At 39.0% G+C, this 16647-nt stretch overlaps 1 protein-coding gene across 7 annotated transcripts in view; it reads right to left on the bottom strand.

Moving 5' to 3' along the window:
* VPS13D (vacuolar protein sorting 13 homolog D) overlaps positions 1–16647 on the bottom strand; it is a 103499-nt gene that overhangs the window by 18095 nt on the left and 68757 nt on the right. For all 7 annotated transcript variants that reach the window (XM_026862475.1, XM_026862473.1, XM_026862469.1 and 4 more), the window contains 2 exons: positions 7730–7862; positions 4959–5154 (listed from right to left, as the gene is read on the bottom strand). In XM_026862475.1, coding sequence (XP_026718276.1) covers positions 4959–5154; positions 7730–7862 — 329 coding nt within the window. The remainder of the gene's footprint in view (positions 1–4958; positions 5155–7729; positions 7863–16647) is intronic.

Here is a 16647-nt window from a genome sequence, read left to right on the forward strand (position 1 = left end):
TTCCCTCACAAGAAAATCTACATTCACTTACACAACAACCAAGAGTAGACATCTGAGGAACAGAACAGGATCTCCAATAGAACTACACAAAGTTACCCTTGATAAATTAAAACCTAACAGGAGAAGATTGAGCAGGTGAGACTGGTAACAGAAAATGATTAAAGCAGGAAGAAGCGTCTACCGAGGTGCTGCAAAACGTGTGGGCACAAAACCAGGCTTGCTTAACTTCAAGGATCTAGTAAAAGCAGCATGTAAAATTATATTTGGAGAGGACAAACTAAGAGGCGTTTAAAACTCCGGTGAGGACAGTGAAGTACTAAAGAACCTGAAGAGGTCAGAAATATGGCAGGAAATGAAATGGGATTCAACCTACAAAATTGCAACCTGGTTCATCTGGGGAAAAATAATCCAGAACACAAATATTAAATGACAAGGACATATTTGCAAAGCAGTAAAATAAAACAAAACATAAAAACCCCAAACTCTTGGGGGGAAAATAGCAAGCAGAAAACTGGATATCAATTTGCAACATGATATGGCAGTAAAACCAGCCAACACAATTTTGGATGACTTGCAGAGCACAGTTTGTCACAGAACAGGGACAGGACGGTCTCTTTTCACACAATACTGATGGGAACTTACCGACTGGGGGGATTTCAAAGGAACTCAACAACAGCAATGGAAGAATCTGGATAGACTAATGACAGAAGAATGTAAACCCATAAAATCCAGTTCAGCAGTGACTGAAGATGGGAGGTAGGGCTAACACCGAGGAAGAGCCATTTAACAGGGTGCCACAGGGGTAAACTGGATGAAGTTGCTCAAAACAAAACAGAGCCTTTGAGAAAACAGTTCACTGCAAAGACCTGTTATTCCACTGGGAAGAAAGAGGATATGAAGGAAATCACACCGCCCAAGTAATTTACAGATTAGACCAATAAATCAGCTAAACTGTCCTGTATGCAACATTTCCAGATTTACACAACACAATGAATACAAGCCGATAAATATATTTTCTCTCTAGCTTCTAGGAAAATCTTAGGAAGGGCTCACTAGGAGAATAACAACATCTCGTTCACCAGAGTCGTGGCCCATGCATTCCTGACATTACTGTAAAGACTCTTGAAGTCAGATCTAGATCAAGTCCAAGGTCAGGATGGAATTTGGAACACATACAGAGGTGTTAAGGTTCAAGCAATATTTAACACTTGAGAACCTTGAGAATATACTCCTTGCACTCTATTAGCTGAGCTGGTGTCCCGTACAATTAGGTACATATCTTCTACCACTACTTCTCAGTGTCACTGATACTCATGCTCTCAAGTCTGCTGCTTGTGACTTTACAATTGAAATCATAGCCAACAGAGAGATGCATGCAGAAGGGAAAAAAAAAAAAAAATAAATATCACCTGCTGTCGATAACATTCCGAATTTGCAACCTCTCTGCACCTGAGCGATGCAGTGAAAGCGGTGAACAAAAGAAAACTAGTGCAGGCTGCTTCCTTCCAGGTGAAGTACATTTAGAAGTATCAAACATTTACACAGGAATTTTCTGTGACATAATGACTTGCCAATCTCAAACTATTCTTAAGTAATGCAGTCTAATTCCCTGACAGAATTCATTAGAAGTGGTAGGTCATGAAGTTATTTCCCTACTTCTGAGTTTCACATTGTGACTATCAGAAAACAACACAAACCCTCGCACCAATAGTTCAAGAATAATCTCAAACTTGGACTGACCTGGCAGAAGCCTGAGAGAAAGCCATAATGGCAGTTTCCTGCACTACTTGTTAAGTTAGACACACATCTAAATATAAATGTTCTTTACTTGTGCTGCATAGGACTTAAAACACGTTTCTAGGAGAGAGCTTTCCAAGCATATCTAGAGATATAACAGCTTTCCTGTTTTGAACTGGTCTTTAAGATTTTTGGCAGTATATGACAAATATGGAAATAATCAGAACTCTTGTATGTGACACTGGAGTGCTTGGAACACATAAAACCCGCCCAAAAAAAAGGTATCAAGTCACAGGCATTGGCTGTTTATAAATTAGATGTATGGTGCATTGTCAACAACTATTTTATGCTCTCCTCTGCATTAAAATTTAAAATTATTAAGGCAGCTTTATTAAAAAATAACAATAAATTATATGATTACATAATAAGTTATAAGATTAGCCTGCAAAAACCCAGCTTAAAGTCAGATTTAAAAAGTATTTTCTTGTACTTTAAACACGTCACCTTTTAAACTACTACCATGAGCTATAAAGCCATCGTCTGCATCTCAGCCCTCTTAGTTTGGCTCCATGTTCCGAACACATGGTTTGTGCTAGCTGCATGAGCCCCAACATAAATCAATACATTTTGAGGCAAAAAAAAAGACTTAACATCCATGTAGCATGTTCATAGAAACACAGGCTAGAGAGTCTTCCTCAGTGCTCTGTTCAGTTCAGGAACCTCACTGGAGTTAGAACATGCCTTTTAGGAAAACCTACAGCCTCAATTAAAATTCTTCATTTCACTCAAAACTGATCCAATGGTTAAAGTCAAGCAGCTTAAAAATTCAGGGCTTTTTAAAAATTCAACCATGTAATTAGAGAATTGCAAAAGGCCTGTAATTTACAGTTATGTACCATACTACTCAAATGCAACTGTAATTAACTGGTTGACTCAACTTTGCACCAGTACCGGAAACTTGCACAAACGCTGTCAGTCTCAAGGTCAAGATGGCTCTTACCATGCTTATTAACACTCACGTTCTTCAATCGTGCAGAACTACACTTGGGATCTGTCACTGCCATAAACTTATATTCTTCAGGGTTAGCTGTTTTGTGTGTACTTTGCTTGGAAGAGTCTACATGGCCCAGCATGCTCAAACAGAATATTCAACCGCAGCCAGCAACTTGGGGTTTGGAACACTGTTCTACTTTGATTCCAAACCACACATATTTGAACAGTTAACAAATGCAGCAGGGGGATATTGGTACACAGCAGTCTAAAAAATGTACAAATCCTTTGGTTGTTTTTTTGTTTTGTTTTTGGTTTTTTATACCCCCGAAAGCACAATTTGGTTGCTTCATTATATAAGCACATTAAAAAAACCCTTACCAAACAAATCATGAGTGCAAGGTTGCTTATAGGTGGTGGTGTGGGTTTTTTTCCCCTCCTACATTATCTACATATTCTCAAGTACATTTGTTTATCTAAAAAAAGTTCTGATCAGATTTTGCAGACTGGAGAAGTGTAATAATTGAGAAAGGTTTTTCTTTTTGGTGGTGGGTTTTTTTTTTTCCCTTGCTGAAGGTTGCTGGGTCAGAAACTTTTTGCAGAGTATGTGCAGACACTAAAATAATTTCACAGTGCTCGTCTACGACAACAGTATTTCAGAATCTAGTGGAAGCAAAAAATGTGGTTCAGCTCATCTGCCTTAACCTCATCTCTTAACTGACAGTTAACAAGTTAAAGGGAAATATGTCACACAGGCAAACTCAAGCCAGAGATAAGGCTGGCTGGAGGCTCTCCCTTTCCCAGTTTCTATCAGATTTGTCAACTGTTGATAACATCACCGCTACTGTGAAAGGCTGCATCTCACAGAAGTATGTTAAAACATTAATTTTAAGTATGTGTGTCTTGAAACAAACTATAATAAAAGCCCAGCTCAACTAGTAAGACAACTAACAGTACAGCCAGGTGTGTTTCTTCTCACCTTTAAAGAAATCAATCAATCTGTACAGTCACAAAATTAAGACCTGTACAAGCAGAACAGTAGATGAGTTTTCCAGGGATGCACTTGAGAGTTCTCATGTAATTTTGTGTATGCCTACGAACTTACCAAACTGTAAGCCTTGACCTTTTGGTTTTACAAATCAAGCTAAGTACCAAATAGGTAAGAGACAGACATGTAAGCACTTCCATTTTCACAACAAAGTACACCTAGGTTTATTCTTCAGAGTTTCCTGCACTCACCCACATTTCATCAGGCTTACTGCTCTTTAGCAAAACACTCATGGTAGACACTTCAGGATTCCAAGCATGGCATAATAAAACACAGGAAATGGAAAAGCCGAATAGGAAGACAAAACAACCAGAAAACCCAACATTTTGCAAATATTTTTCTCTAAGCTTTCTGACAATAAAAATTTACTTAGGATTTTCTTTCACTTCTTCAGCACACAGGAACTCACGTACACACAACACCACTTCTTGGCACAGTACTATCATATAAAGTAAATTCTTGGCCACAAAGAGTAAAAAGAATCTTCTCTCAGAGAAGCCTTTTTAGAAGTTGGCTCTTTCCCTCTTCCACATTCACAGTCAGTGCTAATGAACATTCATTTACTTTAAACAATCATCGTTATTTTGTAGAGACCACATGACTAGTAACTGAACACAGGAAGGAAGCCAAAGCACTGTCCTGCTGTGCTGACACTTAACATCCACATATGTATGGGTAAACGGAGGAGCATGTGGACAGAAGGGCACATATCTACACTTTCTCTAAGTGAGAACTACTGGACAAAATGAAAATTAGAAGATCATGACACTATACTGATGCCAGAACTCTTCAAACTGTGGAAGAGCTGTTACTCTACACAGCTAAATGGAAGATGGAGGTACAGTAGGGAGAACTCTGCATAAGGACTCCATGGTAGCAAGTTTAATCTCATTACATATCACCTTTTAAAAATGTTGCTTTAATTTAATGCTGTAGCTTAATAATTCCTATTTTATACTGCAGCTTTTCCGTGCACATTTCACTCGTTATAGTATCAACCAATGCCATCTATGAAAGAAAAAGCAAGCTGAAAGAAACGGGCCACACTAACAGTAGCTCATAGTAAATTTGATTAAATTATTGCTTCTTTGGGTAAGGAAAGATAACCAAATCAGAAATCACAGCAGGTAGTAATACACATTTTTACAGTACCATCGATCAGAAATATGAACTGTTTCCTGACCTGGGGCCGCTCAGAGTTGCAGTGTCCCTCACTGCCTGTGCAGTTTCCGATGCGAAATCCAGAGCTCCAGCCACAGGTTTGGTAACTGTGCCAACCAGCCCTTTCCCAAGGCCTGATATGAAACCACTGACACCTCCTTCAGTTTTCACACCTTCAACTGTTGAAGTTATTACACTTGTCAATCCTCCAATGATACCTAGCAAAGACAAGAACAGCAAAGTAGGCCAGAAGTATTGACTATAAAAATTATAGAATCTTGTCACAGCTGATGCTGTCTGCTGAAATGATTTACTGTCAAGCTTGACAGAAATGTACCGTGCATTTAATGTAATATAAAAACTGTTCAGAACTGATTATGTTAGCTAATAACTTCAGACTTCGTGTACACAGTACACACAAGCATATACAGACAATAATATACCACAGAAAAAATTGATTGCATTATATGTATATTTTAAAATATTTCTATTCTGTTTTATTTCCCAGCTGTATTTACACAAACAGTCCTCATCTATTCCTGAGGTGAAGCAGTTACTTACAGCGTGGCAAAATTGTATTACCACAAAAGCTTATACAATTTAGTACAGAAAATAGAAAAGTGCAGTTCTCCACTGGAAAAAATAGATTATTTTAAACTGGCATTGTGTGATTTTAACTTTGACGCTGCCAACAGACATTTCTGTGCGCGCTTCCGTTGCTGAGAATCTGAATGCTCTGAAGAAATCAGGAACCTACTGAGGGAGGCTTCAAAAAAACTTGGAACAGTTCATGTTATCTGAGAACATGCTTTACAGATTTCACATCCCCGTGATTAGAGTATCACAATTTGTAGTGAACTGGCTCAAGCACTCATTCAGAAACGCTTACCACTGCTTGGCTCGTCAGCACTCAGCAGCCACATAACCTTTCAAGGTCTGTAACTGAAGTACAGACCAGGCAGCATCTTAACATCCAAACTCAAGAAGCACAAAGAATTTAAGTCACTTCTCTTGAGTAACTATAATTGACCGTTAATTCCTGTATTTCACAGACTCACAGGATGGTTTGGGTTGGAAGGGACCTTAAAGATCATCCAGTCCCACCCCCCTGCCACAGCCCAGGTTGCCCAAATCCTTGTCCAACCTGGCCTTGAACCCTTCCAGGGAGGGGGCAGCCACAGCTTCTCTGGGCACCCTGTGCCAGAGTCTCACCACCCTCACAGGGAAGAATTTCTTCCTTGCATCTACTCTAAATCTCCCCTCTTTCAGTTTAAAACCCTTACCCCTCATTCTATCCCTACACCCCTGATCAGAGTCCCTCCCCCCTTTCCCGTAGCCCCTTTCAGCCCTGGGAGGCCGCTCTAAGGTCTCCCCGCAGCCTTCTCTTCTCCAGCTGAAACCCCAACTCTCTCAGCCTGTCCTCACAGGGGGTGCTCCAGCCCCCCGAGCTTCTTCATGGCCTCCTCTGGCCCCGCTCCAGCAGGTCCGTGTCCTTCTGCTGTTGGTGCCCCCAGAGCTGGACCCAGCCCTGCAGGGGGGTCTCCCGAGAGCGGAGCAGAGGGGGAGAATCCCCCCCCTCGCCCTGCTGCCCACCCTGCTCTGGGTGCAGCCCAGGACAGGGTTGGCTTTCTGGGCTGTGAGCACATGTTGCTGGCTCACAGTCAGTTTTCCACCCACCAACACCCCAAAGTCCTTCTCAGGGCTGCTCTCCATCCACTCCTTGTCCAGCCTGGATTTGTGCTTCGATTGCCCTGACCCATGGGCAGGACAGAAAAGATTTAAGTTATTTGATTTTTTGAATGCAACTGAATGGGTAGCCTTTAAAAACTCTACAGAATTAAAACAGTCCCCCTAATAACTGCATAATACAACACAATGAAGTTTTTTTATAATTGACTTTTCAGCAAAGACTGACATATTTCAGATTTCCTGCACTTCTACCAATATAATTTACATCAGACTTTACGGCACACTGGTGTGAGAAAAACCTCTCTTATGATGCATTTAAATACCTACAGTGTCTCTATGACAGAAGTCCAGCATAAAGACTTCTGCTCAGCACAGAAGAGATTGCCACTTTAGCGAAAGACAGATTACTTTTACACAGGCTGCAACAGTTGCACTGAACGAATGACATTTAAACAAACTGAGTCAAGATGATGCAAAATATAAATATTTAATTTAAACTTGGCTTGTATTGATTTAACTTTCTTCAACAGATAAATCATGAACTAAATTGATGTGAGATTCTGGCCAAATTAAGACTGGTTCACTGCCTTTTACACAAATTCATTTCTCTAGTTCTTAGTAGACTTAAAATCCAAAACAAAACCACAAAACGACCCAACTGGTGAAATGTAACTTTAAACTGATGTACTGATTCTGAGGAAACTCAGGTTTCTGGAACTGAAAGCAAACATGAGAAAGCTACAATCCAGCCATACTCATTTTTATGTTAATGTCTGGCCCTCAAAAAGACTGTTCACATGGGTATTTTATGTCTCTACAAATAAATTGAAGTTTTGGATGAGCTTTCTTTGAAATTTCATATTAATTTGCAAACAAGCTTTTATGTACAGTTGCATGCAAAAAGCCTTCTTAAATGTAGTTTCTGTCAGCTTAAAAACCAATCCCCCTACCCTAACATGCAAGCATTCAAATTCAAACATAAAGCCTATGATAGCTCCACTTCCCTGGCTTCAAATAATCACCCAAGAGTAATACAAACTATTCTTTTCAAACCGATCATTACTTTTAAGAGAGAAACAAATTAAAATGACAGCTAAGGGTTACCATGTGCAAGTCCATGGATTCCAGCTACAAGATGTTCTCCACTAGTTGCAGCATGATACCGAATGTATTCTCGTTCGGTCTGATGTCTGTTATCCATTGTCTTTCCCAAACCATCCGACAAGGTCCCAGCAAACTGCAAAAGAGCAACCTTTTATGTTACTAAAAGAACAAAAGGTGTTTGTCTTCTGTAGATATGCTGAAGAAAATGAAATAAATTCTAGTTGTGAAATACAGATTTGTACAACTCATTTTGTTACACGTACACACTCCAGCTTTTTTGCCATGAAGAAAGCTCTAAAGTACGTTAGCCTGTGCTTTCCACTGGTGTAACTTAAATCCTAATGTGATAGTCAAAACCCAAGTAGGTGCCCAATTGCAGTGGTCAAGTCAAAATAAATGAAGTCTGTGAAAGATGGACCAAAAGAAGTGCCAGTGACCCAACTGTAACCTTTCAAAACCTCACAAGAATGTTATTTAGATACAAAGCTTTTCTTCTGCAAAGATATGTGAAAAGCTTCAAGGCAAATATGCCTGTCATGAAACTAGAACATTTGAAGGAGTTAATTAAATTCTTTTTAGTGACACAATGTAGAACTGGCTCTACTATGAACAGACTTGGTGGGGGAGCCAGGCCACGCTGACTGTGACACACGGGGTGATCCACTGAAAGATGACCATGTCGGTGAGCGTGCACACGTACTATTACACCCTGTAAAACAAAAGTCTAAGGGGAACCCTCAATGTGTGTGTGGAGCATTTTTAGTCCTTACACCTCCCTTTAACAGTATGGGGGAAGACTTCAGACATACTTGCAGAGAAAAGAGGACAACTAAGTCCAAACAGGATTTGTTCTGAGAACTCTGACCACTACTGTGTACGAGTCAATGAAAAAGCACCAAATAAAAATGATCTATTGTGATCAGTTGACCTTTAGTTTGACGTAATCAGATATAAAACAGAAGCTTGGAGGAGGGAGGGAGGCAAGAAAATGAGACAAAAAGCCTGAAAAGCCTGAAACCTTACCTCATATTCAGGATATTATTATAGAAAAGGATTCCTAGCAGGATTTGCCTGGAATAACCCCCAGAACCTAGCCATTTTTTGGTTATGTGTAGTCGGTCACCTCCTGTACCTCCCTCAACTAGCACTGGCATTCTTACAATCTTCTCCTTTCAATAACAAACTTCCCCCTGACCCAAAAGAAAGATAATGTAATGCTTTGTTGTGTCTTTGACTAGGGCTGGGGAATGTACCAGGTGCCGCAGGAATGTCAGAGACACTCGATAGCTGTGGCAATGGTGAAATCCTTGCTGTCCTGCATGGTCACAGCTCCCCTAATGCAAGTACTTCATAGTTTAAGAGCTGTATATGGACACTGCCCTTTTCGTTGCTCAGCTTAGCTTTGTTGCATGTATTATCTCCTTCGCATCTGTATTAGTTATGCTAAAAACCCCTCTGTGATAAAGGTGTGCACCAGAAGACAACTAAAACCTGGTGTGAAATTCTGATTATAATACACTAAAGATTAAAAACTAAATAAGACAAACAGCTAATTTATGTGCTTGATGTAATGATGAAGTACTCCTCCTTTTTCTGTCATTTTTTCCAAGGCTGCATTTCTTTACTAATCACATGATGTCCTAGTTTTAGACACTTCTTTCCAGCTCAAAGACAAACCAGTCCAGTGGCTCCAATTATCTGAACAAGTAGACTTTAACAACATGAACAAAAATTAAATGACCTCCATGACCCTTCTTGTGACTTGATCATATGGACACTGAACAGAACATAGTGATCAGTGACTGGGTTACTTCTGACCTCTTTGTGAACTTAATGTAGATTTTTTTTTTTTTTAATTAGCCTAGAAATACACACCAACCTGAAGCTATCTATTAACTGTGTTTAAGGTTGGGTTTTTTTTCTGGACAAAAACTTTCCTTTAAGAGGATTAGAGTAGTTGCTATAAAAATTAAAAGGCTCAACAGGCCTTCAAAATTCAAACCTCATTAAGGAATCTGTCAAGGCCTGAAAACATTTTTTCAAGAACACATTTTGAAAGTTACATTAGTGCATGTTTGGACAACCAGCCAGCAAGAATAAACCAACTCACTAGTATCGATCAAAATTAGTAAGTTCTCCTTACAGCTCTGCCTCCCCCCGCAACCTGCCAGCTCCACTATACCAGCTTTCCCAGCAAATACAATCTAGTCTTTCCTCAGATTTTCCTTTCTCTGTGAATCTGACATCTAAGAGTCAACAACAATTCTGTTTTAGCATATAGGAAGAATTTTAATGTGATAGATTATCTCTTAGTAAGAAGGAAAAAAAGAATCACATGCACACAGTTTAAAAGATGACTCCATTAACTGTAAAACCAAAGTTAAATGGGGACATTTTTGTTTCTGTTATTTAGAAAATAACACTGAATTACAGCTGTAAATAGAACAATTTAAGGATTCTAATGTACCAAATGTACCACAAAATGTTTCCACTTTGCCTTGACTCAGGTGACAAAATCTAAACTCAACACACATTAATTACAAAACATGAACTTCATGTTGAATTACTTTTTGACACTCCTCCTCCTCCCTCCTCCCCAGTACTGTTTGTTTTCTGGCCTCATTAAACAAAGACTGAAGCCAAACTTTTGTAGCTATCTGCACCATTTGTACCTAAAACAACGGGTTACCTCAATGAACACATGTGAATAGGTCCCTGCTGAACAATTTCCAGCTGGGGACCACTGCAGCACTTTTCCTGCTCTGAGGTACAGAGTGTAACGTGATCAAGTTTGCCAATTAGAGGTAAAACACCAGTTAAGATAAAACAACTGAGGCATTTCACAGGCGCTAGCAAGTCATGTTGAGGTCTGCTAGGTAAGTGAGCAACTCACCATTTTCTGCTGTGAAGTTTAGACTCTTATTTGCAATAAAGATTCAGACTGTAGTGTCAGCATTATGCAGATTGCTGATCTGAACAAGAGCTATGTCACATCTCTTAGTACCCAATAGAGGTAATACCACAAATAACTGCTGGGTATCAGAAATTTTTAACCATCCTTTTCTGTGCACCTCACAAATGCTTTCCCTGAAATGATTTCTGAAACCTATTTCAGCAAACAGGATTGCATCTACATATACAAAAAGGAAAATTAAAGATGTCTAACATAACACACACACCCTCAACCAAACACCCACACAAAATCTTATGCCTAATATGTGTAGATTATAATCACTGTGTTAAGAAAAAGTTACTCAGCAGTGGCAAATTACTTCAGGATTAGAAACTTGAGTAAGTATCAGAAATTTAAGCAGTTTAAATCCACCTTGTACATTGAAGGGAGATTTGAACAAGTTAAAGCACAAAAGCAGGCTTGTTGCTTTCCACACAAATGCCTTGCTTTTAGATACCTCCTTTGAGAAGTGCAATATTAGATACTGAGATTAAGATATTAAGACTTGTGGAAGAGCACTGATGGTGGCTTACCGAGCTGTTAACCCATTCATGCAGAAAATAGTCTCCAGATAAACAAAGGTGAGAACAAAAGTGCAATCCACCCTTGTCTTCCTTAGCTTTTGTTAATAAGGTGTGACCTGATAACTTCAAAGCCTACTTAAGACCATGTAAATGCCAACACAGCTAAATACAACAGTCTGTGGAACAAACATGAAACTAATCAAGGGGCTTCTAAAAAACAGTTTCCTTCCTTCTCTACCCTAATTTTTGTAATGAGTTCTTTGTCTACTTGCTGATGAAAAAAAGAAATTAGTAACTTGGTCTTTTATCTCTGCATTTCCCCCCATTTCAGATATCCTTTTCCTTGAAACAGCATTGCAACACATCAGTATTGGCCAAGGTAAGTTACCCAATTCCTACACAAAAGGCATGAAAGTATTACTGAACGAGGCCAGTCTACTCAGGAGGTACACATAAGAAGGCAGGTATTTTACTGGTCAACCTGGCATCTCCAAACAAAGCACAGTATGGGTCTTCCAGACTACTAACTGAAAGTTCTGTCATTTCAGGTACTAAAAATATTACAACTTCTCATTAATACGCACTGTTTAGTGCTTTGCGTCATCCATTCTACCTGGATAGAAAAAGGAGAATCTCTCCAAGAAGCTCCACTCATCTGAGCAGTTCTCCCCCTTCATTCAGATACCTTCTTTTCTCCTCTGACTCTTTTTGTCCCTGAAGCAGATGGTACTTCTTGTATTTCCCCTCTATGGGGAACACTGACCTCTCCTTCCAGGTCTATGTTCTGAAGACACTTGATCCCTGGTTTTCATCCCACACTACTTCGTGTATGATGTGAAGCTACCAAGTGGTAATATACTGCAAGCAGAAAATATGACCCACTACACTACATTAACTTAAGCCTATATGGTCTATCAAAAACTAATCCTCCTGAGGAAGGTGAAACACGACAATGTTCACATTTCCCTCCAAATTCCAAGACATTATGCTACTGTGAACACTATCTTTGGAACAACACGTAAACCACTCTCAGCACTTCACGATTATTAAAAAATGTTATTACACTTCCATAAGCCTGGGGCACGCTGGCCCTAGCCTCCTCCTCTGTAGACTCAAGTAAACAGATGATTCATCATTTCTTGTTTTACGTTTACACAGTGTCACCAATAAATATTAACTATCTACCATGATCTGCAAAAGCAGCTGAAATATTACCTGTACAAGAAACTAATCTACTCATGTTCTGGGGTTTTATTGGAGTGTGTGTGTGAGTGTTTTTCTTTTTAAGGGCCCAATAATTAAAGAAGTTTTGCCACAAAAACTTTTACCACTGACTATGTACCCTTTGCTGTTTCAAGCAATAGAAGAAAAACAAAAACACCCATGTACAGTGTTTGTGAATCAAAGCTGGTGCCAAACAATAAGGCTTATGGGGCACAAGAAGAATTCAAAGCAAATGAAAACTAATTCTAGACTTTGTACTGCATGTTCCCTCTAAGTCAGATGCATGAAGCACACAGCATGGAAATAAGGTTTAAGTAATCTTTTAAAGTCTTTTTAAGCTCTTGGCGCTGCCTGGTTCTCTAAGAACATCCCAAAAGGATAAATACACAATTATGACTTCAGTCCAAACATTCCATTGTAATTCTAGCATCAGAGTATGGTACATTTACAAATATTATTGACTGAGCAAAGTAGAACATTCCAAGATGGAATTTTAAGGGAGAAAGTGATGAAATTAAATATAGGTCAGTTATAACTTCTGTGCGAACCTCACAACAAACTGCATTTAAATTAGAAATCACAGGGTTCACTCAGTTCTCATCTTTGCTTTGCAGAGCTAATTTAAAAAGGAGTTCTTTGCTGAACTCTTCAACTCTCGCCCCAAACCACCACCTTCCAAAAAAACCCTGAACACCACACATTGATGATGTTCATACTTTTAGCTCCAATAATAAAAGCCGGTTCTCAGAGATCAAAGCACAAATTTAAGTATGTTATTTCAGCAATGTAGAAAAGGGTATTTAAAATTTATTTAAGTTAGAAATTCTAATGTAAACTGTGAATTATGTCATCTTCAGTTCTCACACACACTCTTACACTTTCCGAAAATCCCTAGTCATGATGATTAAAAGTCAGTCCGCAGTTTCAACAGTAACTCCCCTAAATATAATTAATTGTCCATGTGAAAAGAGAAGTGCTGCTTATTACAAGAAACAAAGGCTGTATAGGTAAAGAACAGTTATTATCAGATTTCTGAATGTGAGTTATGTTAAATACGTTCTTCCTTACAGCCTTAAGCAGGAACACTGGCTTTGGAACATTGTCTTCCTCCTCTCTGCTACCTTGACATTTACCTTCTTTCTCATGTACTACCAACAGAAGCAAAAGGCTTCACAGCACAGACGGCTTGAAAGGAATGAACCTAACAGTAAAACTCTAGTGCATACACAGTAAATATTAGCTGGAGAATACTGACACCCCCTGCCCCACAATATACATTTTGTATAGTACAAAATGTTTTACACAGAGTAATTATTTTTACAAGTTTTATAAAATACTAATAGGATGTCTTTTTACCATGAAATGATGATCTGTTTCTTTATATATTAGCTAAATACGTTTAAAATAAAGCGTCAACACACATTTTATATATATTTAAAACCATTCTCTTAACATAAAACATACCTATAAATTATATAATAAGCTCAAGTAGACTGACAGCATTAGAAACTAGAGGCTACTTTCTTCTGAACTGTGTTTTTCTTTTGTTTTAAAAAACCCCACATCCACTCTCTTCCCTGCTGAGCAGAAGTTTTGGAAGTACTCTTCCGTCAAGTGATTAAATACAATGGACTAGGTCAAAACATTTAATGCATATCTGTAATTTTAATCACTTGCAGTTACTTGCCTTCTAGCAGTATCATTAAAATCACCTTTAGTTTCTACATCTCTCCAACCTGTTACAGCCAATTTTTACACTGACTTCTGACAGTAAAGTACAACAGTTCAAAATTAAGCCTTTATTTCACTATATAGAGGCAAAATTCTTCTAGTCTAAGGAGACTTAGATATATGCTGCTAGGATTTGTGGCTAAAAAAAAGAGTTTCAGAGCTGTTAGCCATGCTCAAATCTTGCTGTTATTCATTTGAAAGTGTAAAAAGAAAAAAAGACATGCAGTATTCTTGGATATACATGACTAGGTAAACTGTACAAAATTGTACAAAAGTTGTACAGGTAAATTATTCAGCTTCAATTTACTGGCTTTTACTGCAAGATTGATATATTTAATACATTTCTGCGACTTAGCATTAAAATAACTTTTTGAGCCGCTTCAATACTAATCAATACATGACTTATGGAATGAAGAAGGCACTATGTATTTAATTTTAAAACTGGACATCAGTAAGCAGACAGCCTCCTCCTCCCTCACATCACTGTGGTCAACTGTGCGTTATACTGTGACTAAAAAAATGAACTGCTTTAAGTATTTGAAAAAATAGCAAGTGTGTGTTTGTCAGATTCAAAAGGTCTAGCTATCTAAAGCTGTTCCACAAAACACGTTTACCATGACTTCTGTCAGTCTCTTAAGAATTTAAGCAGGGAAGTTTGCGAATTCAGTTAAATTTAGACTCTACAGACTTTTATACTTTCCTTGACACTTTAATACATACCCAGGTCGACCGTTAAATACAATCCTGAACAGAAAAGATGGTTCAGGCTGAGCACAAATTGCATTTATAACCAAGTCAAATTGTGCAGAGAAACGTGTAATGGAACTATGAATAGAACTGACAGACTCTTAATTTAGAAAATACTAAATCAGCAAAATGCTATAATCAGCTTCTCATTTTAAGAGAGACATAAACTTTGACCCTCTCTAAATTACTGACGACCAAGAGGAGGCAACAGCTTTTCTCATTGAACAAACATATATTTCTTGACATTCTGCGCAGCATTCTCCACCCCTATTTATGTCATATAACCGAAGTAAAAGGAGCTTTAATTAGCTCACATCCCATCGTTAACTAAGCTTCCTAATGCATCCTGACAACGGCATGTTGGCTGGGTAATCCGTGAAGCCCCCCGATGCGCTGCCTGTATGGATGCCTGATTAGCTGGGGATCCCAGGGGAGCCCCCCCTGGTTTTATCTCCCAGATGCCTGATGCCTTGGGTAGCTTCCCTCAAGGACCTCCTGGGAAGCTGCACCAGCAGGTGCCCGTTGGCAATAGTTTTGTGTTACAGGGTTGAATGAGTGATCCCTGCAGGAACTGCCGGCTGTTTTCACAGACACAGAAGGCAGTCAAAAGTCCACAGCATGAACTTGGAATGACCCCAATTGCAGAGTCACTGGCGGGTTCATCTGGAGGACAACTGCGCTTTATTAAACAACTAATACTCTTAACAGATAATTCCCCTCCCCCCAACATTAACTCTTACAAAGCTTTAAGGTCTTCCTGTTTGTTTATTTTTGGGGGAATGGAATTATTTGCCCTTCTCCACCCCCCTCCTTGAAAACCTGCTGAAAAAGCCTGAAGAGATGTAGGCCAGCTCCTTAAATTAATACAGAACAACAACTTATTCCGAGGGCAGCAGATTAAGTTTGCTTTTTAACATCATCTTCACCATCTCTGTTCATTCTTATTTTCACAGGGCATTTCCTTTCAGCAGTACACCCCAGCAGTCAAGTCTCCTCCCAGCCAGTTTCATTTTCTGCCATGGTCACCTGTGGCCACACCTGGGATGCTACTTAAAAATCCACAGGTTTTCTGTGTTCCATTAGATTTCTGAAGGAAACCTAATGCAAACACCTTAATTCAGCCTGCCATCACATGTGCAGTGTAAATAGCTAACAACTCTTTGAGGGACAACACATTTGGGTCTGTGGAACTGGTGCCAATCATCTACTGTTGCAGCTTCCAAGAGGTACCTTGGCCATCTCCCCTGGACATAAAAATAGTTTTCCCTCCTTGGGGATACACAGCTAAGGAATTTCAAGCTTAAATCTGTACTATTTAACATATTCTACACAACTATATAACTCTATATATACAGCAGGGAGGTACAGATAAGTCTTTTGTCAAGACTGAAATAATTCATTTTAAACCCACACCCCATTTTTTCTCCTTCAGATGCTAATGGTGATATATGGGATAGATGTGCCTGTTATCATGACATGCTAACCATTCCACTGTAGGTTAAGATCAAATTTCATTTCATCTCTATGATATATGTTTATTTCTAAGTTCACACCTTATGATTTGTCAACGTTCTCCATATCACATTTTAACTTCTCCTTTTTCACTTAACTGCCCAATGAGTCAGCAAAACAGGATCACTGTATTTTATTTTGCAAGAAAATCAGCTGGTAAAACCCTTCAAAATAAAGCTCTAGAGCAGGTGTAAAACTTAAAAGCTTTCTAAGCTCCCCCCAAAAGC

Source organism: Athene cunicularia (genome assembly GCF_003259725.1).
Source record: "Athene cunicularia isolate RWA chromosome 21 unlocalized genomic scaffold, athCun1 chr21_part1, whole genome shotgun sequence".
Lineage (NCBI taxonomy): Eukaryota > Metazoa > Chordata > Aves > Strigiformes > Strigidae > Athene > Athene cunicularia.